The sequence below is a fragment of the Penicillium odoratum genome, assembly GCF_028828045.1.
Source record: "Penicillium odoratum strain IBT 22623 chromosome Unknown utg000001l_segment0_segment0, whole genome shotgun sequence".
NCBI lineage: Eukaryota > Fungi > Ascomycota > Eurotiomycetes > Eurotiales > Aspergillaceae > Penicillium > Penicillium odoratum.
The window spans coordinates 41440-68261 of NW_026643143.1; the positions used below are offsets into that span (position 1 = coordinate 41440).

General features: G+C 46.1%; 11 protein-coding genes across 11 annotated transcripts; 4 read left to right on the forward strand and 7 right to left on the reverse strand.

The window, feature by feature from the left end:
• Positions 1-2270: 2270 nt before the first annotated feature.
• On the reverse strand, positions 2271-2768 carry N7520_000016 (uncharacterized protein; the record flags this gene model as incomplete). Its single annotated transcript, XM_057133951.1, has 1 exon — positions 2271-2768. The coding sequence occupies one exon, from the start codon at positions 2766-2768 to the stop codon at positions 2271-2273; it is 498 nt and encodes a 165-aa protein (XP_056999887.1).
• Positions 2769-3068: 300 nt separating this feature from the next.
• On the reverse strand, positions 3069-3718 carry N7520_000017 (uncharacterized protein; the record flags this gene model as incomplete). The annotated part of the gene is made up of 4 exons (XM_057133952.1): positions 3069-3168; positions 3195-3274; positions 3334-3438; positions 3527-3718. The coding sequence occupies 4 exons, from the start codon at positions 3716-3718 to the stop codon at positions 3069-3071; spliced, it is 477 nt and encodes a 158-aa protein (XP_056999888.1).
• Positions 3719-4582: 864 nt separating this feature from the next.
• On the reverse strand, positions 4583-5624 carry N7520_000018 (arylamine N-acetyltransferase family protein; the record flags this gene model as incomplete). Its single annotated transcript, XM_057133953.1, has 2 exons — positions 4583-5132; positions 5188-5624. The coding sequence occupies 2 exons, from the start codon at positions 5622-5624 to the stop codon at positions 4583-4585; spliced, it is 987 nt and encodes a 328-aa protein (XP_056999889.1).
• Positions 5625-6511: 887 nt separating this feature from the next.
• On the forward strand, positions 6512-8375 carry N7520_000019 (Amino acid/polyamine transporter I; the record flags this gene model as incomplete). The annotated part of the gene is made up of 7 exons (XM_057133954.1): positions 6512-6619; positions 6673-6743; positions 6801-6914; positions 6964-7424; positions 7478-7501; positions 7554-7879; positions 7941-8375. The coding sequence occupies 7 exons, from the start codon at positions 6512-6514 to the stop codon at positions 8373-8375; spliced, it is 1539 nt and encodes a 512-aa protein (XP_056999890.1).
• A 3753-nt stretch (positions 8376-12128) lies between these two features.
• N7520_000020 (Zn(II)2Cys6 transcription factor domain-containing protein) lies at positions 12129-12707 on the reverse strand (the record flags this gene model as incomplete). The annotated part of the gene is made up of 2 exons (XM_057133955.1): positions 12129-12442; positions 12515-12707. 2 exons carry the CDS (start codon positions 12705-12707, stop codon positions 12129-12131), a joined length of 507 nt encoding a protein of 168 aa, XP_056999891.1.
• Positions 12708-13846: 1139 nt separating this feature from the next.
• On the forward strand, positions 13847-15356 carry N7520_000021 (uncharacterized protein; the record flags this gene model as incomplete). Its single annotated transcript, XM_057133956.1, has 5 exons — positions 13847-13915; positions 13974-14079; positions 14143-14595; positions 14721-14941; positions 15084-15356. Coding segments are annotated over 5 exons (1122 nt in total), but the record flags the coding sequence as incomplete, so codon positions are not given.
• A 2982-nt stretch (positions 15357-18338) lies between these two features.
• N7520_000022 (uncharacterized protein) lies at positions 18339-19663 on the reverse strand (the record flags this gene model as incomplete). Its single annotated transcript, XM_057133957.1, has 3 exons — positions 18339-18970; positions 19020-19298; positions 19369-19663. 3 exons carry the CDS (start codon positions 19661-19663, stop codon positions 18339-18341), a joined length of 1206 nt encoding a protein of 401 aa, XP_056999893.1.
• Positions 19664-20941: 1278 nt separating this feature from the next.
• On the forward strand, positions 20942-21772 carry N7520_000023 (alpha/beta fold hydrolase; the record flags this gene model as incomplete). The annotated part of the gene is made up of 1 exon (XM_057133958.1): positions 20942-21772. One exon carries the CDS (start codon positions 20942-20944, stop codon positions 21770-21772), a length of 831 nt encoding a protein of 276 aa, XP_056999894.1.
• A 1264-nt stretch (positions 21773-23036) lies between these two features.
• Positions 23037-23291, reverse strand: N7520_000024 (phenylacetyl-CoA ligase; the record flags this gene model as incomplete). Its single annotated transcript, XM_057133959.1, has 1 exon — positions 23037-23291. The coding sequence occupies one exon, from the start codon at positions 23289-23291 to the stop codon at positions 23037-23039; it is 255 nt and encodes an 84-aa protein (XP_056999895.1).
• A 406-nt stretch (positions 23292-23697) lies between these two features.
• Positions 23698-24855, reverse strand: N7520_000025 (phenylacetyl-CoA ligase; the record flags this gene model as incomplete). Its single annotated transcript, XM_057133960.1, has 4 exons — positions 23698-23841; positions 23999-24392; positions 24443-24786; positions 24817-24855. 4 exons carry the CDS (start codon positions 24853-24855, stop codon positions 23698-23700), a joined length of 921 nt encoding a protein of 306 aa, XP_056999896.1.
• A 593-nt stretch (positions 24856-25448) lies between these two features.
• Positions 25449-26469, forward strand: N7520_000026 (Acetoacetate decarboxylase; the record flags this gene model as incomplete). The annotated part of the gene is made up of 2 exons (XM_057133961.1): positions 25449-25483; positions 25548-26469. The coding sequence occupies 2 exons, from the start codon at positions 25449-25451 to the stop codon at positions 26467-26469; spliced, it is 957 nt and encodes a 318-aa protein (XP_056999897.1).
• Positions 26470-26822: the final 353 nt, after the last annotated feature.

Here is a 26822-nt window from a genome sequence, read left to right on the forward strand (position 1 = left end):
GAGCGCCTGCATTACCATTGCGATACTAGCTGGGTAGCATCAGGATAATAGAATATCATCATCATCATCATCATCATCGACCTAGACCCTTCGACCTGCCACCACTGCGAGCGTGGTAAGATGGACACGAAGCACGTGCTGCTGACCTGTCCCCGCTTTGCTACGCTCCGCGCCGAAATCCTCGGTATCAACCGACCACCTGAAAGCACGTGGACGTCCTGGCTTACCAGGCCAGAGCGTGCACCCAAAGCAGCTTCCTTCATGCTGGCCACTCGCCTACTCGGCCAATTCCGCCACCTACCGGAAACGTATCACACCACAGCCGCTGCAGCCGCGTAAGCGACACACACATTCCTTGGAGTGCCCACGGGCCTCCAGAAACCATTGAATCCACCCTTCCAGACGCTTCGGCGTACGGGAGCAACCGCGACATTCGAAGACGGAGGGATAACGCGATCGATCACCATGGGAGATGCTTGCGGGGACGGCTCGGACCTGCGCTGCGGTTAATTCTCTACTCTCTCGCTTCTGCCAGCGTTAGCGGTACGTAAGTAGGGTAAGTTATGAGCGTGGTCAGCGAATTGGGCGCGTTGAAGAGGTGTAAGTGAAGGAGAGAGGTTGAGCGTACGCGGAGAAGGGGCGTGCCGAGGTTTTGGTGTTTGCACTGTTTGGCTGTTTTGGTCTTGGCGGACCTGTTTGTACTATTTGTCTCCCCCTTCTGTCTTCCCCCACTCCCCTATAACCTTGTTTAATCCCCCCCCCTACCCTATCCGCCTACCAAAATAGCCTACTTTGCATGAATAGCGTTATTTCCACCTGTGATATAGTTGATCCGGCTATCTTATAGTGCCCTACTGGCAAATCGGGCCAAAAGCCTGACAGATCCATGAATGAATACAAAAAAAAAAAAAAAAAAAAAAAAACCTATACGAGAGGGGCCAGAGCCCAAGAGTATAGGCAGAGGAGTATACTTCTACATGCGAAGGGCCCTAACGGAGTTGGGCCGGAGAAGGGTTAACCCGGTATGCCGGTGATCCGCTTAGCTAAGCCGCACAACAGAAGCAGCACGGCGGGAGAGCTGCATAACAGCTCTCCAGTGATTATATTACCATCAATCCAGACAGCAGCAGTACAGGGGTACGCCGTGCCGTGTTATCACTCCCATCCATCCAACTCCCTAAGACCCTGGTCTTAACAATGAGAAGTACTATGAAAACAGATAATTTTACTAGTAAACCTACCTCCTCTTCAATCTTAGGTAGGTAGAGCTTAGCTTAATTCCGGAAAGAAGAAGCATACCATTTATACGTAGGCTATTGAAAACCAAAAAGTCAAAAAAATGGCTCATTATCATCGCTTTACGCGTCTGATTACTCGGATTCATCACTGGATTAATAGCGGGTACTTACATGCTGCTTTACACGTGGCATAGTGGTGGTTGGTTGAAAATTCGGTGGGTCCGGGTAAGAAAAGAGGGATCAGATGGTAAGAAGATGGTAAGTTCAATTCGAGGGGAGCGATCGACTATGTAAGGTATGGTCAGACAAAGAAACCGGTAACAAAGAAATATCTGCCTGAGGCCATCAACCCCCCCGCGGAGGACTCAGCCGGACCCCCTTGAGTTGAATCCTCCAGAAGAGCCGACAGATATCAGTTGGAGCCTTACGCTCCAGGCATCCAGGATGCAGTGTTTGCTTGTTTGTTTGTTATTGTCGTCCAAATCGGGACTAGCTTCGTGTAACTACAGCTTCACTCTCATCGTATCTTCTCATCCGCTCCTTTTAATTGAAACATCATCCCTTTCGCTCTACACATCCCCAGGGTCTCTTCTAGGTTCTCCATAGTATGTCCTCAACAAAATCCCTGGTCCCGACTCACCTGACCCACTCTCCGACCCGTGACAAGCAATCTAGTTCCCACAGTGGGAGTCCCACTGTGGGACCAAGTCTAATCTCACATCACGTCTCAACTTTTTGTCTGGTTTCTCCCCCACTCCTTGGCCATAATGTTTGCTGAAATTATCATTGAATTATTTACAGTAATTCCTTTGCGCTCTTTGAGACCCAAATTCCCCGCTCCGCCCAGTCTCAGAAATTACCTTCTTTTTAACAACATTCTTCTTGTCATGATTCTTTCGGATTTTCTGTCTAGGGAATTGACCATACTTTTTCGTGGTATTGAGAATTGTGTATGTCTAGAATTTTATAATTAAGGAATCCTGAATCAACAAGAAAGTGCAAAGTCCATCAATAACCAAACATAAATGGCCATCACAGTGAATGCTCAACTCGGCTACCGCTTGTCTCCGACTCCTCCAAACCCTCCCCAAACGACTCAGGCTTCGTATCGACATACTCACACCTCACGCTCCACTGATCTGTTCTTTGAATTCCCATCGAAGAACCTATTTTCTCTAGGTTCTGTGGTTTACCAGGAGAGGTAACTGCAAAAGCTGCAGCGGACGTTCCGAGACCCTCGACCTCATCGCCCAAGTATCGAGAGCGCGTTCTGGCCTCCTTCGCCCCACGGCTCATACTCCCCAACGCGTATGAGTTGCCATACGAGTCAAGCTGGCTCCCGTCGTTGCGCTTCCGCAGGCCGACGCCGAGCATCCCGCTATCGAAGGCATCGAGGAAGGGTTTCAAACAGGGAATGCATGCCGTAATGAGAGTGACGCATAGGACGCATTGGGTGGTGATCCTAGTTTCGAAGGCAGATTGTGTCATATCCGTGGAGTTAGGGGCATGTCGCATAAAGACAAGGCGCATGATGGTCGCTATAATTACGCTGAGCACTCAATTAGTTGAAAATCCGTGAATTCAGAGACAGGAAGATCTTGCGTACACTAAGCGGTACGCGAATGCGGCCACGACGGTAACTTTCTTTCCAAAGCTAACCTGGACGGGCATGACAATATAGATCGGAAGGAGGCAAATGATTAACTCTGTAAGCATATCGATGGAGGATATGGCTGTCCAAAAGCAGAACTGTGGAAACCAGGTTGTCAGTCAGTGTGAATGGATTACTGTGGTCAAAGGTCAATGCTCACAGTATCAATACATTTGACATTATCCATTTCCCATGGCCTTGGTACTCCGCATTTGAAAGCCAAAGTAAAGAAGACTGGAAATATCCAGATCGTCACGGCGATCGATGACCAAAAGCATACTTTTTTGTGTGATTTATTGACACACAGTTTGTTCAGAAATTCCAAGACGGAGACTTTTGTGAGGCCAATGGCAAGAACGTAAAGGAGATCAGATGCGTATAGGCACTACAAATTAATTTAGCATTAGTAACTATTATCGCATTGGCCCTAGAAGAGCAGTTTACCTTTTCCACATCGATCACTTGCTGCGTACTCAAGGCGGATTGACGCTTTCCCATACCATCTTTTGTCCCTTGAAAGATAACAGCAGATTGCGCGATGCCGAAGACCTATCCTTTGTAAATGTTGTTGGCATTAGCAAATTAACGACATTGACATATTTAAGGGGTGTCGCATAGCACAGGTGGGAATGCATACCAGTGCAAGAGAAATTATGCCATCATCTCGTTGGAATGACCGAAGCATAGAGAATCGAAAGGCAAGACGGATCAGCACAGCCATGATCATCATTACCAACAGATACAAGGCCGCAATGGCGATCTCATCTCCATGATCGGAAGTAGGCGAGTCTGTGCGTCTTTTGATCAGAAAGTAATTTGCGATGTCCATCATGAGAACCGTACAGGCAACAACATCGATGACTCGTGCATTTATTCAAAGAATTTGTGATGCAGGGCTTTTTGTTGAACAACTAGCAATCTTTAGGGCCAGCCTGCATTTGGATTGATAGTAATTTTCTAAATAGATACATCATAGCACGTATAGCATTACGAGCTGTTTTGCTTATTTGGTAAAGTTTCAGCATTGTAATTAATCTCTAATATTTCTCTCGGGGTAATCGGCCTATTGGAATCCGTACTAAGATCTTAGCGAGGATTAAGGGGTAGAATGGACAAGGGTGTATCCCTCGTGGGCGCAGCCGAAGGAATCGCGTCGCTTGGGGCCAGAATCCTTCCCAGTAATTAATCGCCTTTTTAGCCTGCAAGAATTGATTGTCCTATATTGATTACTGCAAAAGTCATACAATATTTACTGCGTGAACTTAATGCTGGCAGTTTAGGGGTATAGTTTTCGAATTTGAGGGATGGAATTGAGTACAAATCATCACTTAAAATAAGCCTCGATGGAAATGTAACGCATTCAAAGCAAGCTCTCTACCACGAGCAGGGGCTTTGTAGGAGTCTTGACTAAGAGAAAATAGTGAAAGAAATTAGTGCGCGTTCGGCTTGCGTGCCGTCCTTTTCGCCGTCGGGATGAGAAAGTTGGTCCGTGCACCCGTGCATTAGATCCATTCATATATCCTCCAATGAGCTGGTCATATTACGGAACTGTAGGCAATGATTGGTATAGTCTGACAATTGACGCGCAATCTTTTGATCAAATACCGTGTCTAGTGAAAAGAAGGACAACCGATCAGAATTTAGTCGTAATATTGATGGGTTGCAAACTTGACTACTTCATAGAGAGAAGAGACTATAGAATTGCCGAGGTTGTTTGGCGGATACTTTCCCGCTCTGCCTTTGAAATTGGAATGTGAAAATATTTCTCAAGAGCAGCCACACGCTCCTCCTCGGAGGCGAAGAATTGTAGGACCTCCGATGTGGCCCCCATGCGGCGCTTCAGTGTATCATCGAATAGCGTTAGATCACCGATGACCTTTTCACCTTCATCGTCCAGAATCATCCTTACACACAGCACGTTGTGAACAAACCAGCTGTCAGGACTGGTGCTCATATAGTAGTTGATGATCGTAAAGTCCTCCGGCAGGAATTCCGTTTCAGTGAAGCAATAGGCAGGAATCCACGCCCCGCCCGCATTGCAGATCTCGTACTGCCAGAGGAACTGGCCATTGCTCGTATGCTGGGTGATCGGACCATAGATCAGCCGTATAGACTGGTCACCCACATTGTGGGTCTCGAACTCGTGGATCAATGGAACGGGCTGATGTGGCCCATTCGAGCCGAACCCCACATCTATCAGGTACTTTTGTTCCCCGATAACAACGATATTGACCAGGTGATTCCTGCGTTTGAATTTTCAGTATTTTCGGATGTATGATTAAAAGAAAATGACCATACCATCCATCGTATTTTGGGCCTTTCCAGCCCTTCGAAGCTGATATAGGCTGGACTGCCTCATTTACCCGACCTCCGACCGAGGTAACATTGTATCCAATTGACCTGAGAACAGTGCCAAAAAGAGTACTATTCTCCATACAGTATCCCCCCCGGTTGGATTTGGAGTTTACTATTTTCTCAAATAGTTTATGGACATCAATGGAAATAGAGCGGTGAATTGCATAATGCAAATTGAGATTTTCAAAAGGCACCGCCGCCACCTGGTATCGTTGCAGAACTTTCAAAAAGGCCAGGGCGGTATCATTGTCGAGACTTGCACAAGACTTGACCACAGGTGACTCTCGATACTTTTGAGGTAGATTGATCCGGTCAAAGTACTGGTTCAATTGCTCTGGCGAGTAGAGTGGACGTAGGGACCAGTCAATGACAGAACCCATTTTGAATAAATAAAAGGATGCAAAAGCGTTGCAGAAGTATATGAATGCTGGAAACAAGGCGTTGGAAAAATAGGTAGATGTCAAGCGGGGAGGATATTATCGGCGGGCCAGGTTACGCATAACCTAGACAAAAGCACGAAAATACATGTACTGTTATGGAAGAAGAAAGAATCAGGGAGAAAGAAGAAAGAAATGGGGATGAGTCGCACTGCCCAGCGCTGAAAGTCCTTCAGAGCACGCACCACGCTCCGATCGATCTATTGTTCACAATTTTCTACACAAGTATTATAAGAGAACATGAACAATACTCATAGGCATGATACCGAGATAACTACCGGATCATTTTACCAATTGCACTCTAGAACGGTTCCACACAGCCCCACAGCGGGATAATGGTCTGTAACTAAGCCATTATGCGTTGAATGAATGAATACAACGGGAGCGACCCTGGACAGCAGAGGCGGGTCGTTAGCTCCAAAAAAACCATGATAAATCCCCGTGGCGTACATAGACGGAGCCGAATTAGTTTATATTGTACACGTGGCCTAGGGGTGTCAACGAATAACTCTGCGAGATTGAAATTAATCGTTGATTCTACATGTTGGCTTTCATCTGAAGCGAACGTTGCTTGCGCCCGATCTGGGAGGGGTCCGAATTCCGGAAATGCCCCCTTATTCACAGACCAAGCTTGATAAATGCGCCGATTGCTAAGCGAAATTTCGAAGTATCTATCTAGATGTCGTACAGCCAGATAGGTGCTAGGCATGGTCGGTTATCTTTCAATGGTTCTCTCTTAATTTCTTCTTCTTCCCCTTCTTTCGTCTCATCATAGGTTTGCCCTTTTTTTTCTGGTCTATTCTCACCGTAATCTGCAACATAACCTCAAAATGCCGTTCAAGAATGGGGAGATGGCGATCCAGGAGTTGGGCTCCGGCAAATACAAGAGTCGCGACGCAGAAGATTTGGCAAAGCAAGGCAAGAAACAGCAGTTTCAGGTATGGCCTCTTTCAAGAAGAGGTTTTGGGGTGGGTTTAGTTAACGCAAGCAGCGAAACTTTGGATTCTTGTCCATGTTGGGCTTCACGACAACTATGATGTGCACTTGGGAGGCAGTACTTTTGTAAGTTTAGATTTTAGCTGTCCTACTCCATATGACTCAGACTGACCATTCCCCCAGTGCTAATTTAACTGCTATGATTGATGGTGGCCCAGTGACCCTCGTCTATGGGTTCCTTTTTTGCTGGTTTGGCGCTTTGGTAACTGCAGCCTCGCTGGCCGAGATGGCCTCAATGTATGAACTCCACCCAAAATATCCAAGACTCAAGACTGAAAAACACCAGGGCTCCTACCTCCTCCGGACAATACCATTGGGTGGCAATTTTAGCTCCGAAGGGTCAGGCAAAATTTTTGAGCTGGGTGACTGGATGGATGGCCATGATTGGATGGTGGGCCAACACCGCAGCTGGTGTATATTTTGCGGCGACAGTCACTCAGGGTCTTGTCGTCTTGAACTACCCGAGTTACACTGCGGAAGGCTGGCAGGGAACGTTGATGATGTTCGCTGCATTGATCATTTGCGTGATCGTTAACTCTATCGGCGCAAAGCTACTCCCCCAGGTTGAGGGTTTGATTCTCATTCTCCATATCGCCGGATTCTTCGCCGTCCTCATTCCTCTCGTTTATCTTGCACCCCACAAAGATGCCTCATACGTTTTTGCCACTTTTGAAAATAGTTCGGGATGGAGCAACGCAGGTCTGACCTGGTTGATTGGTTTGATGGGCACGAACCTCCCATTCATTGGTGCGATACCTATCCTTCCTTCGGATAGTACTTTTTCTAACCAATTTCTTCAGGTTACGATGGTCCCTGCCATATGGGTAAGATTCGAGTTATAAATTGAAAGTATCATAGACTGACAGATTCCCACAGCCGAAGAAGTCATCAATGCCTCTGTTATCGTTCCTTGGTGCATGATCGGCACAATCCTGCTAAATGGCACCCTTGGGTTTGCCATTGTCATCGCTTTCTTATTCTGTATCGGAAATGTCGACGACGCCCTGAGCAGCGCCACCGGCTACGATTTCATTGAAGTCTTCTACGCAGCCACCAAGTCCCACGCGGGAACATCCGTAATGACCGCCATTCCCACAGCGTTGGTTATTTGCGCGTCGTTTGGGTTCCTGGCTTCCGCATCGCGTCTCACCTGGGCCTTCGCCAGAGACAAGGGACTACCGTTCTCGAAATTCTTGGCTCACGTATGAACATCACCTCCTTTCATTCTATAGAGCAGTGATTAACTGTGTTACCCTCCTTTAGGTCAGCTCCGAATCCGCTCTGCCTCTCCGTGCTGTGGGTCTCTGTGCAATCATCACAGGCTGTATCTGCATCATTAATGTTGGATCAACGGCAGCATTCAACGCCATCATCTCGCTGACCACGGCGGGTTTGTTCGGTTCGTATGAAATCGCCATCGTCCTCATGCTCATGAAGAAGATCAGAGGAGATCCGATTTCTTATGGCCCCTGGACACTCGGAAAATTCGGCATTGCTATGAATATTGCCTCAATCTGTTTCTTAACGATTGCCATCTTCTTTTCCTTCTTCCCTTCTGAGATGCCCGTCACTCTGGAGAGCATGAACTGGTCAATTGTGGTTTTTACTGGCGAGTTCCTTATCGGTTTGGTATGGTATATGATCAGCGGGAGGAAAGCTTATAATGGCCCTGTCGTTGAGTCTGGTGTCAACCTTTGATATCGGATTTAGGAGAGTAAATGTTGATAAAAACATTTCCAGGGTGCTTCCCAGGTGGGTACCTGGGTGCACCGCAAATGTATTAATAGGCAGTTGTATAAAGAAGCAAAAAATAATACAACAGATATTGTATGTCCGTGATCACCTAGCGCCCACGGTTCGGGCGTGGGCGGCTCGCCGCTCTATTAAGCCATCTTCAGGGCATTTCGGGCGGACCTTCACCCTCCTGAATATTCTTCACTTAACTATATACACTAAGCAGAAAATGTGCTTTTTGACAATTTTGGCGAAGCCGCCATAGGTAAGATCGCCTACATGGTGTGATATCTCTACTTTTCACACACTCACGATCCAGAGTAGCGAGAAGGCAAAATGCATGTCGGCTCACGTAAACGGACGTATTTTATCGACCAATAGGGTCCGTACTCGATCGTGTAATTGTCTGAATTATTACCCGCCCTCGAACCACGGTTCTTATGTGCGGATCCTGACTAACGTGATCCACGGTCGCCCGAGCGACACGGCCGCGCGAGCGACCCCATCGAAAATCCACTTCAATAATAATACATACTTTTTAACCACAACAAAAATGCCACCCCAACGCTCTGAGAAAAAAACAAAATTGATAGAGCAAGAAGGTCGCCTTTTATTAGCTATAAAAGCTATAAAAGATGGTAAATATCCCTCTGCTGCAGCTGCTGCACGATCTTTTGAGATACCTGTCTCAACTTTGAAGGCCCGGATCAATGGGCGCGAATCTGCTGCTGAAAAGAGGGCATCTGGTCACATATTCACCCAAATTGAGGAGCAATCGATAGAGAATTGGCTACTTGATATGGACTCAAGAGGTGCAGCTCTTACTTTGCCTATGTTGCGAGATATGGCCAATCTTTTACTTAGTGCAAAGAAAAACACACCATCTACCACTGGTATCAATTGGCCTTCTCAATTCATCAAACGACACCCGAATCTCTCTACTCGACTCTCTCGTAAATACGACTATCAGAGAGCACTCTCAGAAGACCCCCGGATCATTAAGCCATGGTTTGATTTAGTTCAAAAGACCATTGAAAAGTGGGGTATTGTTTCAGACGATATCTTCAACTTTGATGAGAGTGGTTTTGCTATGGGTATCGGCGCAACACAAAAGATTATCACTTCTGCAGAATACCACGGGAAAAGAGCTCTTTTGCAGGCTGGAAATCGTGAATGGGTAACCACAATTGAGTGTATTCGAGCTTCTGGAAGTGTTATGCCTCCACTCTTCATTTTCAAGGGAAAAATGTTTCCAGAGCATCTACGCCCCTTTCTCCTTTTGAATCAAAAAGGAGCACGTCTCACTATGAGTGAAAATGGCTGGACTACCAATACAATTGGTTTATGGTGGTTGAAACACCTTTTTATTCCAAATATTGGGACAAGAGTGGGAAAATATTGCCTACTGGTCCTCGATGGCCATGGGAGTCATTTGACCCCCGAATTTGACCAACTTTGCGAAGAAAACCAAATTATCGCAATCTGCATGCCTCCTCATGCCTCTCACCTTTTACAACCTTTGGATGTGGGCTGTTTTTCGGTTTTGAAGAGGCTTTATGGAGGAGCGGTTTCAACCTTGATGCGGAATGGAGTGAACTCTATTGATAAGGAGGATTTCCTTGAAATAATCGCAGATGCGAGAATTGGTGCTTTTAAGACCTCTACTATACAAAATAGCTTTTCAGCTACTGGATTAGCACCATTCGATGCTAATAAAGTCTTGGAAAAGCTAAATGTGCGCCTGGATTCTCTTCCTCCTTTCGAGATCATCTCTCAAAGACCACTCTCTTCCGGTAGTGATAGTGATCCAAATACTCTTTGGACTCTCTCAAAATTCACAAAATCGCAATCTCGGATCAAAAAAGGTCTAGAATCTTCTTCTTCAATCCTTTCTTCACCAACAAAAAGGGAGATTGAGAAGACCTACAACATGACTATCAAAGTGGTCCACCACCATATTTTTCTCCAGAATCGCTGCGCCCAGCTAGAGGCTACCAATAAGAAACAGACCAAAAAAAGAGAGACAATACCAAAATTTACTACCCAGAAAGGCATCTTTGGGGGTCTAGAGGGTGGTGAAGATGATGTGGTCTACAAGGATGAAGATGTAAGTAAAGATATATATTTACCAGAGGTATCTACAAATGCGGTTGTTGAGCCTACCTTACCTTCTATGCCTATAATTCGGCGGCAAATGACATGTTCTGGGTGCGGGATAAAAGGGCATACATATACTTACTGCCCTACTCGCTTTAGATAACAAAATTTATGTCGTTTTTGTGGTTTTAATAGTCATTGAAAATTGGTGATTTTTGAAAAGTTGGTGGGGTCGCTCGCGCGGCCGTGTCGCTCGGGCGACCGTGGATCACGTTAAGGCTAGCATGACAAAGCAGATTACCTAATTTTATGATTCTCCATAGCGACAGGCTAACATATATCTCTTTAATAATTTCCTGGAAATCTCTTATATTGATATCGAGTTTTAGAAGAAATAAGATAAAAATGACTAGTTCTAATCGAAAATATATTAAAAATCACTATTTTAGCTAATTTTAGGGAAAAAAAGTAGAGATTCATAAGGCTAGGAAAATATAAGTAGTCCCTGGGTGTAGATATATATCTTTATGATATCCCTGACTGTAACTAGTAAAACAAATATAAAACAGCCAAAATTACCTTCGTAATTTACATTAATTTATCCATTTCCTCTTTAGGCAATTATGCAGGAAATAAGGGATATGGGATCTAGCTGGGATTCCCATGGGATCCCATGGGAATCCCATAGGAGTCCCATTGCGCTTAGTAAATCCCATGGGATCTTGGCAAATGGGACTTGGACAAGAATATTTTTTTTCCGGTCCCATATTGATAGGTCTAGTAGTCATAATCTGCATTTGATTAGTCAGCGCCGTTTGGAAGAAGTAATAATGGCAATCGTTATCGCATAATACTGTTAGGGTTTATGGATGAGATAGAGGGAGAATAGATGGGTTGTAAAAAAGCAGTAATCAGATTTGTATCAAAACTGATTCTTGAAGGAATCGTAGGTACTAAGAGAGAGATGGGCTTTATACCCCGCACTCTCTCGGTAAGGTCAGCTGAGGTCACATGAGAGAACTTCCAGATACTCCTTGTCAGTTTCGTGACAAATACACACCGATGTCTCGTCAATAGCCATAGGCCGTCCAGTTCCAATACTTGCGTACAAATCCATGCAAAACGCCATCCAAAACACTCTTCGGCGTTCTTCTCTTTCAACCCAATCTTTTGGAGGAGGAATACACATCTTGACACCTTGAGTTGGCCCATCCAATTGATTGAGACCAGTATTCAAGGAGAGACTGGAGGCTTTACCTACACTGACCCATGCTCGTGAGGGGGATACCATTCGCAACTCGTAGATAGATAATAGTATCCACGCTTGGCAGTGCGACAAGTTGACGATCCCCTGCCCAAAGCTTTCAAGTTCAGCATACTTGCGAGCGCGTTGATAATATTCACCGTGGAATGAGTAGTATCGATCAGAGGATAATGATGCATGGCACCAAATCATAAATCGCAAGGAAAGCGATGGGCGTGAAGGAACTGAGAGAATTGAGTTGACAAAAAAGCGGCGCGGGTGAATGATGGGTATAGACGGGTAAACCTTTTCAAAGAATATACTGTCCCTTGAAAATTGTGAGAATTTTGCTTAAGATTTTCTTCCGACAGATTCCCTTACAGGGCACGAATGGTGTCCTGGGAGGGAAGTTGCTCCCCTAAGGCCAGGCCAACAGAGTTCGATTCAGAATTGCTTGTATTGCCAGGAACCACCGTAAAGTGTGTATGGCTGGCCCGACGAGCTTCCTTCCCGTTTGCAAAATGTTGCGTGGGACCAAACAGAGAATTTTCAAGCCGCGGTGAGTGTGATGAAGGGAAGCCGAAGTGTCCAGATAGAGGCATATTACGCTGATTCACAAATAAAGATGACGAAGAGGGCAATTGCACCACATGGTAAGAATCTTTCTCTTTAAGAAGCTCTTCAATTTTGGCTAGTAGAAGAATAATCATTAGCCGTATGATAAACTTCTGGAAGCGGCGAGTTAGCTGCAGTTTTAACATACTCAGGCGTATGTCTAGCTCTTGTAAGAGCTTTCGTTTCGGACCGCTCCTCTTGCGTATTGCGACATAGGTACAGCTTTTTCCTAGACGTGAGCAAAGGCCACAATGAGGTTGATTCCTATCACATTTCAATTTCCTGCGCCGGCACATGGCACATGCGTTGTAATTGAGCTGGAGTCGGTCCCGATCTTCCATGATTCAGTGTCCGAATCACACGTGATCACAGCACTACTCTTTAGGGACTTTCGATCGGTTATTGTTCTCAACAGTGAGACTAAATTTCAATTGCAGTTTGGACCGCTTCTAGCTTTTTCAGTCTGGTCTCACTGGGATGATAGCCGACTTTAGATAATAACCGATTGGATCACATTTCCATGTCGGGAAATGTGAAATCGGGTCAATTGCTGACCCGACCCCGAGAGGTGTCATTAGTCCCCACTTGCACGGAAGTGATAATTCATCATATCTTACCGCGGGGTAATATCAATTGAACGTGAATTTGACTTTCTTGCTTTTGCTATAATGAATCTGACATGGAAATGTGAAATCGGGTCAATTGCTGACCCGACCCCGAGAGGTGTTATCAGTCCCCACTTGCACAGAAGTGATGGTAAATCATATCTTACCGCGGGATACTATCAATTGGCGATCTACACTTTCCTTGGGCCGGAAAACATTGTCCGTCGTAGATCAATGCAAAAGCTGTCATGGGTCACAGCGAAGTCGAGTCATTGACAACTTCATCATACGCTGAGGAGTAATCGAAAAGCAAAGATCACAACCTGTCAGGATGGAATTGATGTAATGGCTAGTACTGAAGATGTCTAATAGGATCAGTTGCTTGATTGATTGAACACTCTTTAGACTAGGTAACATCCAGCTGTGGTTTGTTACGGCACTATACTTCGAGTCTAACCCGAATACCATACGAATAATATGGAAACTGAGTGGACGCTGGATATCCTAGCCCAAAGAGTCTTAGAAATATTTGACTAATCCTGCATTTCGACACAACCTCTCAACTAAAGGTGCTCTTAGGCTGTGCCGTAACCCGCAGAAACTCGCACCCGAACCCGCCCCATCCTCCCTATGGGTCGGGTTTTAAGTCAGTCTATCAAACCCGCATGCGGGTTGCGGGTTCTGATGGGAAACCCGCGCGGGTTTATGGGTTACCCAATAGGTGCGCTCATGACCCAGCTCTCTCTGACGGTGATCTCGGCAGCCGTCCCCTACTGGAATACCTTTTCCTATATAACAAAACACCTCGTCTCTCAATCCCAATTCAACGGTTTATACATTCAATTTTTCTCTAACTGACTGATCATTCATTGAAGATGGGATCAGATATCAAAGACCCACTGGAACTACCATGTGGATTAGTTCTGCCCAATCGTTTAGTGAAAGTAAGGCCAAGTGTAACACCTCTACTTTCGCGACATTAACTGATAACCTTCTTCCCAGGCTGCTATGGCCGAAGGGCTGGCAGAAAGTGGGCGATTACCAGGGACGCGGATTTTTCGTGTTTACGAAAAATGGGCGAAGGGAGGATGGGGGGCTCTTCTCACAGGTAGGAGGATGTTGAATGACTTCGTGAGGCATATTAAAGCAATGGATCTGATTAAGTGAGAAGGAAATGTACAAATTGATGTTCGTCACTTGGGGGGCTTCGGCGATGTGGCTACACGTGAGTATCAAAAAGATGAGCAGGACTCACTGAATGCTTGGAGAACTTACGCGAATACATGCCAACAAAATGGTACTCCTGCAATTGCTCAAATATGTCATCCGGGCCGTCAGTCCCCGAGAGGTGCAGATGACCGTGGAATTTTGGACAAAGCCATTGCACCGAGTGAGATTGCCCTCCATATCGGTAATGGGTTAGTTGCGACTCTTGCACGGAACATCGTTTTCGGGGTACCACAAGCTATGTGTTATTTCGATATCAATCGTGTTATCACTCAGTTTGTCAGTTGTGCCCGAATGATGGCCCAGTCTGGCTTTTCTGGTATCGAGATACATGCAGCACACGGTTATCTTTTATGTGAGTCTCTGTCCTTCACTCAAGCGAAACGCATCAGCTCACGTTACTTATCCAATCTTATGAGATAGCGCAATTTCTCTCTGAGCAAGTGAGCCACGCAATCCTTCCCACAAGATGAAATTGCATGTCTAATAATAGCTCCTAACTTAAAAGTAATACTTGTGAAGATCAATATGGCGGTGACGCTGAACGGCGAGCCCGCATTGTTCTCGAAATTATCCACCAGATTCGAGAGGCCGTGCCTAAGACTTTCTGCATTGGGATCAAATTAAATTCCGCCGACCACAGCAGATCAGCTTTCGAAGACACGATGACTCAAATTGGTCTCTTTTCTGAGGCTGGTATAGATTTTCTTGAAATATCTGGCGGATCTTATGAAGACCCAACGGTATGGTTCCTAAGATTCCTATCATTATACCTTAAGGACCAAGTCCAATGACCCAGTGACCATTCATGTCACTCCTTTACTTATGTACCAATAGAGACTTATGACAATAACTTACATACTTGTGCTGACCATAAAATATCAGATGATGGGCCGTGGGTTGCGAGACGAAACTACCAATTCTAAAAACCCAGAATCTCGAGAAGCCTTCTTTTTGGACTTTGCGACACAAACAAGGAAGCGGTTCCCAAACTTGAGACTTATGGTCACCGGAGGATTTCGAACCCGAAAGGGAATTGAGACTGCATTGAAGGGTGATGTTTGCGATCTTGTCGGTATCGGCCGGCCAGCAGTTCTAAACCCAGATTTCCCACAGCTCATGATGGATTACACATACTCCGATAAACAAGCCCAGGTGGTCTTTTCCAAAGTTCAAATTCCATTATTGGCGAGGCTTCTCAAAATCAGAATGTTGGGGGGAGGCGCAGAAACAGTACGCACCTAGTCTGTGCCATAACCCGCAAATGGGTAGGTAAAGTCAACCCGCAACCCGAACCCGCAAAACCCATGGGTTGGTCAAATCAACCCGCAACCCGCATGGGGCGGGTTGCGGGTTCGGGTGCGGGTTACCCACGCTAGCCCATCTTTGCATAATTTTTTGACACTATACCTAAAAAGGATGGATAAATCCAATTTTTTATGTAATAAACCACTTTTATGTACAGTTTTATACATAAATTTCTATGTTTGTCCTGTTTGACGACCCATTGGGTAACCCATAAACCCGCGCGGGTTTCCCATCAGAACCCGCAACCCGCATGCGGGTTAGACAGACCGACCCAAAACCCGACCCATAGGGAGGATGGGGCGGGTTCGGGTGCGGGTTTCTGCGGGTTACGGCACAGCCTATACGCACCTGTGAACATGTCCCGCACTCCACACGATTCTGACATATCTAGCAATACTTCCGGGCTCAAATCCATCGCATAGCTGCTGGAAATACCCCACAATTGCCATGATATTTGGCCTTGGCCTACAGGTTTATAAATTATGCCAGTCAATGCGAATATCATGGGTTAACCCTATTAGTCCAAAAATTTGTCAGATTGTTCGTGGAGAGATTGAAGTGTTCATTTTACGTCTTGGTTGTCGTGATAGAACAGATAATTGATCTCCTCTTCTGGACAGGAAGGCTTGGGACTATTTGTGTGGATAAATAAGTTGGGTTGATAAGTGTTCTCGCGTGATGTAACTATCACTCACATTCCCTCCTCAGTTAGATATTGTTTCTCTATTTCCTCATCCTTGTTGCCTTGGTCTGAATTTGTTGAAACTATGGGATAGGAACTGGGGGGAGCTATAGCATATGCCAGAAAATGAATTGATATTGAAGATGTCTAACTAAGATAACCCCTGAGTGGAAGCGTGTTTTACACGCTTACCAACTGTCCACTATACCATATAAGGCTGAGTGCGTCTCAGGGAGGATGACAAGATAGCCATCATAGCCCCAACGGTATTGCAGATTGCTGAAGCTCAACAGAATTCACGAAATTTTCAATATTTCCTTCTGCTTCGTAGCACTGGTCTTATAATCGGGATCGCCTTTATATAGGATGAAATATACCTGATAGAGTCGCACTTGTTCTTTGTCCCTATGCTTTCTATATACCGTCCGACATCTTACCATCCAGCATTGATGTCACGAAACTGACAAGGAGTATCTGGAAGTTCTCTCATGTGACCTCAGCTGACCTTACCGAGAGAGTGCGGGGTATAAAGCCCATCTCTCTCTTAGTACCTACGATTCCTTCAAGAATCAGTTTTGATACAAATCTGATTACTGCTTTTTTACAACCCATCTATTCTCCCTCTATCTTATCCATAAACCCTAACAATTGAGGACAACCTTACAATCATTCGAAACATTTCTGTCGCGGGATATATATCCTCCTATCAGAACAAACCAGTGTTACCGCCAGCGACTGATGGATAACATCCCTTGCTTGGCGCACACACTTTTGCGTGCGGCTCAGTGTTGTGACCGCCGAGGGCCGATGTTCGGGATCCAGGGGTGTTTGCCAACTAGACTGAGAACCTACATCTGTCTACATGAATCAATTGACTTTCGCTTTTCGAGCATACATGCTGTCCACTTAATAGTGTAAGCAGTACCTAGCTGGTGATACCAACAATTTCAGAACGACCAAATAAAAAAGCTAAGCACGCCAATCTCCTTACACAGAGTTTCAGGGGTTGTAACTCGTCACACTGCAACAACCTCTCTTGAGATCACCGAATAATGGAAATGAACAAGCGTGTCATGCAGGCCCTGAATAGCAGTCAGAAACACCAAGTGAGTCTGCTTTTCAGTTTCGGTCATCCACGCATGTCGACTTTTTCTATTATTGTTGTCCTCCGTGTCCAATTACATTCAGGACACTTACGAATAACGCATTCAACAGTGCATTTATTAGACCAAAATGCCATCTCAGTCTTCCCGCGTATGAATAGACAAAGTTCATGACTATTCAAGTCGTGCGGCAACATGTCTAAATGTAAGCCTGGGAGTATCAAAAGCTAACCAATTTTCACGGCCTTTGTGTTTTACATGCCGGACAGATCTGTGAAGAATGTTGATATATGGAGCAAAATTGACCGAATATTGTTCTTTAACAGCTTGAGGACTAAGCTGATTGGAAATACGTTCGTTCTTTCATATAAAAAATTTAGGAATGTAAGAGGATGTTGTTGGATGGGAATGTTCTTAATATACCCAAATCTTAACTCGGAGATTACTTGCATACACAAATATATCTTAGTTCGCTTCAACTGCCCTGATACTTCGGAATGGCATCGTCAGGGCGACAATATAAGGCGGCCTACTAGGAATCCAGTGTCGCATTCTTCAAGTTTGGCTATCCCAAGGCAGGGAGAAAGGGTACCAACGTCGATCTAGGCGACACTGCGTACTTTAGATAATATCAAGTTCCATCAGTTCCGGGGTTACTCTCCGAGAGTATGATCATCTCTGCTAGAGTTGATTAGGAAGACTTCTATGGCGATTGGCTATCTGAACCGCGAGAAGGGAAAATCGAGTGCTTGTGATCGAGGCACCTGACCCATTTCTATATCCAAAGTTAGTATAGAGTAGACAAGCCATATCAGTAAAAGAGTCGTGACTTCGTCAGAACCTGTCACCTTTTAGCGCATCTCCTATGGTAAGAAGGTTGTCCCAGCGTCGGTTGCCAACCCAGGTTCTTATTCGAATTACCATGCTGATGCACTTGGAATGTTATCGCCACTGATGAATAAAAAAAATGACGGTGGTAAGAAGACCATCATCGTTTCGATGCCATCGTATTTTAATTCGCGATGATGTCACTCATTTCTTGCCGAACTAGGTATCATAGTGATTTAAAGCTCCCCTAAATATCTTCTCGGTGTGCTTCCACACTGTGTCACCGACACCATTTACAAGATAGTCCTCAAGGAGTCCTTCATTGCCCACCTCAGAGCCGTCCCAGTTCAGCAAATAGGCACCCTTTGAGATTTCTCTGACTGGAGCCTCTGCTTTTGGGGGAAATTTTCTGCTTGTCGCTGCAAAGAGGTGCCTTTCCCCGCTCTCTTTCTCCGGGACCATCCATAGCCGACCGAGACACATTGCTGCCTTGATAATGTGGCTCACAACAGGACCAGCTTCCCGAGCAATTCCCGACTTCACAATCCCGGGATATGTATGAACAAAGGCTATTGAGGGATATCGTGACGCAAACTCTTTCAACATCAATGAGGTCATAGTTGTGGTATGGGTGTCGCAAGTCTGGACACTATAATGTTCCCAGAGGTCGAGATCATCCAGGTGAAGCTTTGTTTCGTGGCCTGCACCTAGGACGGATACAACACGGGCAAGGGTATTGCTGCTATTTCCAATATGACTAGCATTGGCTAATTGAGGAATTAGGTTGTAAATGAAGCGCATACGAGCGTAATAGTGAAGAGTTAGTTTTCTGTCGAGGCCTTCGACAGTTTCTAGATAGTGGTCAGATTCATGGAGTCCGGGGTAGGGCTTCAGACATACCTTCTCTTCGATTTAGAGTGAAGATGCCACAGCTCAGGAACAAGACGTTGACATGTGTGACCTGGTGCTGAATGAAATCACATGCCAAATCAACCTCTCTCAAGAGTGATACATCAGCTTTGATAAAATGGATCTGGGCCTCCTCATTCAGCGACTTCAAATCTTTAATAATTTGGGCCGCACAGGTGTTGTTGCGACCAACAAGGTAAATGATTGGAGAGGTGGTGTGGCGAACGAACTCCTTCGCAGTGTAAAGACCAATTCCACTTGTACCACCGACTTTGAAGTTCAAATTACTTGTTAGTAGATGCTGGGAAGATTGAGAACGTATGTCGGAGGTTGAACAGACCAAATATAGCAACAAGCCTAGCGCCTAGATACTCTAAAGACTTTGTGTGAGTCCGCACAATCTGGAGCGATACCATTTCCTTTTCCAGTGACCAGTATTGACTATATTTCTTCATGTAACTGGTGGTAGTCAATACGGCGCAATTATTGGGTATGTAGTAGTCTTTAATGATGTTGCCAATGGACTGATTGTTAACTTGCAGATCGTCCATCTTATAGAATGTATTGCTGTCAATATTAGCGGAAAACCCGGGCCGACTGTCAGGTGTCCACCACATGCCTGGTTTGATCCACATCTCGGAACAATAGGTGAAGGGGAGGCCTGGCACTGCGCTTGCGGGTGTTAGGTCCACGTAAACCCTATCAAGATAGTCGGGCCAACAATCTCTCCGCTTGCCCAATCAAGATACAGATGTGTATCCAGCTACTCTTGTGCCAGAGCCGAAGGCAGCGTAATTTATCGCATCCATCACTGTTGCGGGTAGCGACTCGCAACGTTGAGGCTCGGTCTAATGAACCAGTCGGCCCTATTTTTTGGTAAGCCATCCGTACACCATCCGATCACGCCACCTTGGCAGTCACATTAAGCATTGGACGGAATCAGAATGGCCGACCGTTCTGCGTTGTCGCGGCTAAGTGCAACGGTGTTGTACTGTGACTTTTCTCCCAATCCAGAGTCGTTAATTTCATGGAAAAGAGGAATATACCTGCGACGTAATATCATTTTGCGATCAAACAGCGCTACGGGGAAATTGATTAGCCAATGTGTTGCGGGTTACGTTAGCCGCTCAACCACGGTTCAATACTCTATAGACAGTGAGCCTGGCAAAGTCACGGACAGTTTGCATTGCCGTCCCGTTCTGTTTTTTGCCTTGTATTAAGAAGTTCGCAAAGTATTCTTGTCATTAATGGTTTTCGCTGCTGAATTTACGATTATCTCATCAGACGACCCTTCGTGCGTTTTCCGATCCACTTTTAGACTGCCTAGGCCCATGCTACTGGAGGCTGAGTGGTTTTACAACCGATGTAACATAAATATTTGAGTGAGCCTATGATAAATCATGACCTGAGAGTCGCATCTATATATTCAGGAGACTCGGCTAAGCGACCATTTGCACTCATTGGCCTTCAAGTGCTAAGTGCAAACATGTCAAACATATCGAACCAGAGCCCACCGTGCCTTCTGCCCGCCCCAACCGCTACCCGGTTTGGAAGCGCTTTGGGTGGGCGGTAGCCACGGATACGAGAAACAAAAGATGGCAAATTCAAATTCTCACAACCAGCAACATTTGATAAGGCAGGCGGTGAATCAGGATACGATACCTTAGGGCTAATTTCGATGGTTGCCTAGACCACTGCCACGGAGCAATAATCAGCCCGGTGCGCAGTTAATCTACATGGTCTTGGGCCAATCAATGTCACTGTAGAACAACCCCGCTTCTTCTCGACAACTGACTAACCTTATTGAATGACGTCATGACTTGCTTGAGCTGGTTATATTACGGCTGTATTCAACCAACTCACATCATCCTTCGAACTATCCTTTGCGACACCGTTCGGAGATACTCATAAATATGCCTTACCTGAAGCTTCGAGATGGAGCCGAGCTTTACTACAAGGACTGGGGCAACCCGGGAGGGGTCATTGTCACATTCTCCCACGGGTGGCCCTTGAGCAGTGACAATTGGGAAAATCAAATGATGTTCCTTGCTGATCACGGATACCGTGTTATTGCGCACGACCGACGTGGTCATGGTCGATCTACTCAGACCTGGGACGGGAACAACATGGATACCTTTGTTGATGACCTCGAGGAGCTTTTTGCCTACCTGAAAGTCAAAGATGCAGTGATGGTTGGCCACTCGCACGGTGGAGGAGAGGTTACCCATTATCTTGGAAAGCATGGCACAGGCCGTTTCAAGAAGGCCGTTCTGGTTGGTGCCGTGCCCCCCCTGATGGTTAAGACCAGTGTCAACACCGAGGGGACTGATAAGTCTGTTTTCGATTCGTTCCGAGAAGCAATGCGCAAAGACCGGGCGCAGTTTTTCTTGGATGTCCCCAGCGGACCGTTCTTTGGATTCAACCGACCTGGTGTACAGAAGAGCGAAGGGCAAATTCGTAGCTGGTGGCAGCAGGGGATGAACACCAGCTTCAAGTCAGCGTACGACTCCATCAAGGATTTTTCAGAAACTGATTTCACGGAAGATCTCAAGAAGATCGATATTCCGGTGCTGGTTCTGCATGGGGATGATGACCAAGTTGTTCCTATCGAGGCATCTGGATTAAAGTCAGCAAAACTGCTGCCACAGGGGACGTTGAAAGTTTACAAAGGAGGTTCTCACGCCATTCACAACATTAATGTTGACGAGGTTAACAAGGATCTTATTGGTTTTATCAGATCCTGAATAGCTTTTCTAGTCTTGACACTGAGGGTAGCTCAAAAATAGACTACCGTGAACTCAAGAGGAATACGGACAATGATTCCCATTGTATCTAATTCGCCAAATATGAAATGCTAAACATGACGTCCAGCAAAAAGATGCCACCGGTTGTAATGATCTGTCGATATTTCTGACGATGCAGTTTCTTTGGGCTTTAATTCGCCATGGATTAAGGTCCAAAATGAATAAAGGTAAGGGTATACTCATGACCTGTTCCCTAGGACTGGATGATGTTTGGCCCTTTGCACCAGTATCTTAGAATTGCGATTGTATTGCCGAATTCAAAACCGACTCATGAGTTGACTCTAGTCACTATCGTCACAACAATAGTTGACCTGATGACTATGCTGCATATCCGATCCAGCCATAAACAATCACCAGGTAACACTTCCGGACATAGGGTGGAAGGGGAATGCTCTCGCTTTGCGGCTAAAGGCATTGACCGAGTGCATCTGCTCCGCACCAAGTATCAAGTGTCAGACCGTCATTTATTGGGTGTGTCTGCTGCAAAAGACCAAATCCATATTTGTTGTTACATAAAGTTCTGAATATCGGAAACATATTGTCACAAATTTCATTGGTGGCGGGTTAATCATCAGTGGAGGGAATAGAATCACTTATCAGAGGGATGCCCACGGAGTTCCAGCATAACGTAACATCAGGCGCACAATCAAACAGTCACAGGGATTTGATGGCAACGAATTCTCTAGATGCGTGCACATGTTCAGGGAGCCTCTCCGAATATGCGCCGTTTTCTTCTTTTCGGCATTGCTAGTTTCAAGCTCATCAATCATGGAATTCAAAGAAGTGTGAGTCATATTCCTATCCTTCTTGGAGAGCACTGTCTGTCACTCATGATTGTGCGAACCCACTCGTCTCTTCCAGGAAGTATCGAAGGTGATATGGTCTTTCTGACTGCATTCGCCGTAATAGGTAGGTAGTCCATTCGCTGGCTTAGCTACTAGGCTTCATCTTCAAATATTCATTTGTCATCATCTGTCGAAGGGTTTTCTCGGTCACTATAGCTTAGGGGCCACCGTGTACCTGGTATATTCTCTAGCCCCGATTCGACGTACGAGGTCAACTGTACCCGATCACGAAGCACTCGCTTTAGGATTTTTCCCGATTAGCTTTGAGGAATCTCCTCAGTGAAAATGATACCACCACGGAGGTGTTTGTATGATACCGTCCGGTCGCTGACATGATTGAGGACCGCTCGCGCCGTAGTTTAATTCTCGGGGTAGCCGGAATTGACTATGACATTGGCTAACGGAACCTCATTTGCAAGTCTGTGGTTCATAATGCCAAGAACAGCCGCGTCTTTTACAGCCTCGTGTCGCAGGATCAGATCCTCGAGCTCGGCTGGTGCTACCTGGTAACCCTTGAACTTGGTCAGATCCTTTGAGCGGTCAGTGATAAACATATTGCCCTTGTCGTCTTCACGTCCAATATCGCCTGTAAAAAACTGTAAGATATAGTGCATAGACAATAGTCGGTACAATGATAGGCCAGAGATAACCTAAGAAAATGAAAAAGGGAGGACCAACCCGTTTTGAAACATCCATCAGGCGTGATACAGGCCGCGGTGAGACCGGGCTCGTCAAGATAACTATTGAAAACTGTTGGGCCACGCGCATATAGCTCACCTTCCTGACCCACTGTCACTCGGCGACCAACAGTATCGACAAACTTGATTGCGACTCCAGGAATGGGAGGTCATACGAGCCTATAGTACCTCTCCACTTATTCCAGTGCTGGAACTGCATTTAGTGAGACTTGCGATCAAATTCACGTATGAGAAATAGATGAGGAAATGCCTGGTTCTGAGATACAGATGTTGTTTCAGATAATCTATACGCCTGGCGGAGAGGGGCTCGCCGACGCTGATATCACTCGGCAACGAGGCTTGCGGCAAGAGATGCGCCACCAGAAGTGATCATGCGGAGCGAACGCAAGTCATAATTGTTCACTAGACTGTTCTTTGCCAGATGAAGCACTATGGTTGGAGCAGCATAAACGTGGGAAATACAATACTCTTAGATCAAGCTACAGAGATTGGAAATCTCGAACTTGTCCATGTACATTGTTGTCGTGCCTATTTAGATAGGGAGATAGACGAGGTAGATGAGACCTATTCCTTCAGCTTACTTCTTCCAGCGAAAGCACGTTAACCATTAAAAAAATTTCGACCCTCTTACCGAAAATGTGATGTATAGGAAGTGCCGCCAAGGCGCGATCCCGATGCCAGTCTACGTGGCCACTATCACCTGCGCTTTGGAGCGCGACAGCGGCTACGACGTTACGATGGGAGATCATCACTGCTTTGGGTCTACCCGTAGTTCCTGATGAGTTTATCAGAAAGGCAGTATCCTTCTCTGTTTCAATCTCCACGCAACTGCTGTTCACGTTTGTGGCCTCGTGGGCTGCATTGATGAAATGTTCAACAGAGGAGAGGCCGCTGTATGCCCGGGTCGGTTTGTCGAACCGTAAGATAAGGAACCGATCAGAGGGTAGATTGGTAAGGCGAGCGGCCTCGACAGCAACGCCCGCGCATTGTGGATGGATCACGAGGGCTCTTGCACGGCTTCATTCTAAATGTTGGAGAAGCTCACGTGCCGACAACGCGGGATTCACTGGGGCCACGATTCCACTGGGAAAATGACATCCCCAGATAACAGATGGGGTATCGATGTCATTGGGGCCATAACCATAAGAACATCACCCCTACGCCAGCCCCACTGGGACTGCAAGGCTCTTCCAAACTGCTCCGCCCGCTGCTGGACTTGTTCATATGTATATTGGGCACCGGTGGCGGCAGAGTGAAAGATAACTGTACACACTAAGCGTAGCGGAGCAAAGATAACACAATGACCGTCGCGAAGTAGGAAGAAATAGAGCAAAATTTGGCTTACCGTGACCTTATAGAAATGGAAGGGAAGGGTGTTCGAAAAGGAACCTCCAGATGCTAGCCAAAGGCACTGCTGCGGTTGCAGGGGTGGATGTCATACTGCTCCAGTTGTTATGTTGCGAGATAGGGCTACCAGCATTGGTTCTAACTTACGCCTCGTGTATATTTGGCGATACTGCTTCTCGCTAAAATTCCGAAGGCTTCAATTGTCCTTGACCCCCGAGGTGAATGCAATGCAGAGCCAATGTATTATGAGCTCAAATTTCAAGCCGTGTCTTCTTGTCTGCCATATCATTAAGGGGACAGTTGTTGCCTTAGGGCGATGGACAGGCGGTAGACTATGTGGGTCTTGCCACGGATCGCGCCTGTGAAAAGACGCGGGTCGCACTAGCGACGCATGACGGAGCAACTAACTGTCCGGCCCGGGCTATCGTTCGGCCCACACCGAACTCAAAATCCTCTGCATACGACATACAATGTAGATCTTGGCTTTCCTTGCGGAGGTTTCCAGTGGCTGATTGCCTCGGTAAGGAAACTCGCCATCATTATCTACTTTTATTCAGCATTTGAATTTAGCTTTACCATCTCCCTTATATCGCAAGTTCATCTACAGAAAGGTCCCAGTAGTTGCCTCTTGCGAGCCCGTGAAGAGGCACAACCACTTTCATCGCTCACTGCACATATCTGATCAGCGATCCAACCCTGGCTTTGCGCGATAATACTGCCAGCATCATGGCTTCTACCGCTCTATCCAATACCTCTGCTTCGTATGTGACAATCGGGTTTACTTTTTACCTAGACATCCCACTGACCCTCTGGATAACCGAGTAGACGCCCTCAGTGCCCGACAGTACAGGTCGAATTTGGAGGCCAGAAGGTCGATGTACCCAAAGGCGGATACTACGATCGTTATCGTATGAACCCGGACCTGGACGAGGTAGCCCGTGATCCGGCAGTTGGAACCGACATTGACTTTTTCCGACAAATCCCGAAGAAGCTGGTCGATTCGAGAGTTGGCCAGGTATACGCACCTAACTTCTACTACCGCACGAAGAGTGTACAGCTTCTCTTTCTCGCACCCCTTGACAACTTGAAGTCGAAGCTCCCAGCACCTTTGGAGCCCATCACTGCATTGCCTGGATATGGATTGGTGGCGTTGACGTTTTACTCGTATCTCGTCTGCGATAACGATCCTTATAACGAGGTCTCTATCGCCGTTATCGTCCGCCAGCCTGGTAAAGGAAGTTACAGTACGACCCAATTGTTCAGCTCTATTTGGAATCGAACCTTCTATGGATACGTTTTGGCTCTACCTGTCGATACCGAAATCGCTCGAGTACGTGGTGTCTACGGATACCAACTACCTAAATGGCTCGCCAATATCAATTTGGAGATGGAGGATAACAATATCAAAGCTGACATCACTGCGACCGATGGAACACTCGATCTGGCACTGGATGTTCCCCTTCCGGCGTTGAAAACAATACCGCCGCAATCTTGGATTATCAATAACAACGCAATCAACAAGATCGACGAAAAATGGTACCAGGTGACAGTTCAGACGAACCCACTCCTTGGGGCACAGCGAGTCTTCCCTCGGAACGTCAACGTCTATCGGGGCAGAGGTCCACTGAGCGAACTTCTTAATGAATTAGGCGCCTGGACCGTCCTGCGGATAGACGTACTGAAGGATGCACAGATGATCTTGAACATGCCAACACTCTTAAAAGCTTTTGATAACATCAAGCTTTGAAGACAATCATTTGATGATTCTTCGAGGGGGTAACAGCGACGCGAATAGTACTGTTTAATTCAGCACGGATGAGGTTATTGACAATGAGTTAAGGCCAGTGCAAATAGCAATCCTCTGCAGGTGCTGTTTTAGATTTTGTACAAGATTGTTCACAAATACATTTTGCGCTTTTTCGGGGTAGAAGGCCTCTGTGCATTGGCTATTCCCCGATGTTCATTAAACATGTAGGTCTTGTATTCATTCCCGTTGTATAGATGCAGAACATAAGAACATATACATAGAAACATAGACAATATCACGTTCCTTCATTCTCCTATTCATTTCCACCCAGTAAGCTCTGCTGAGTGTTCAAT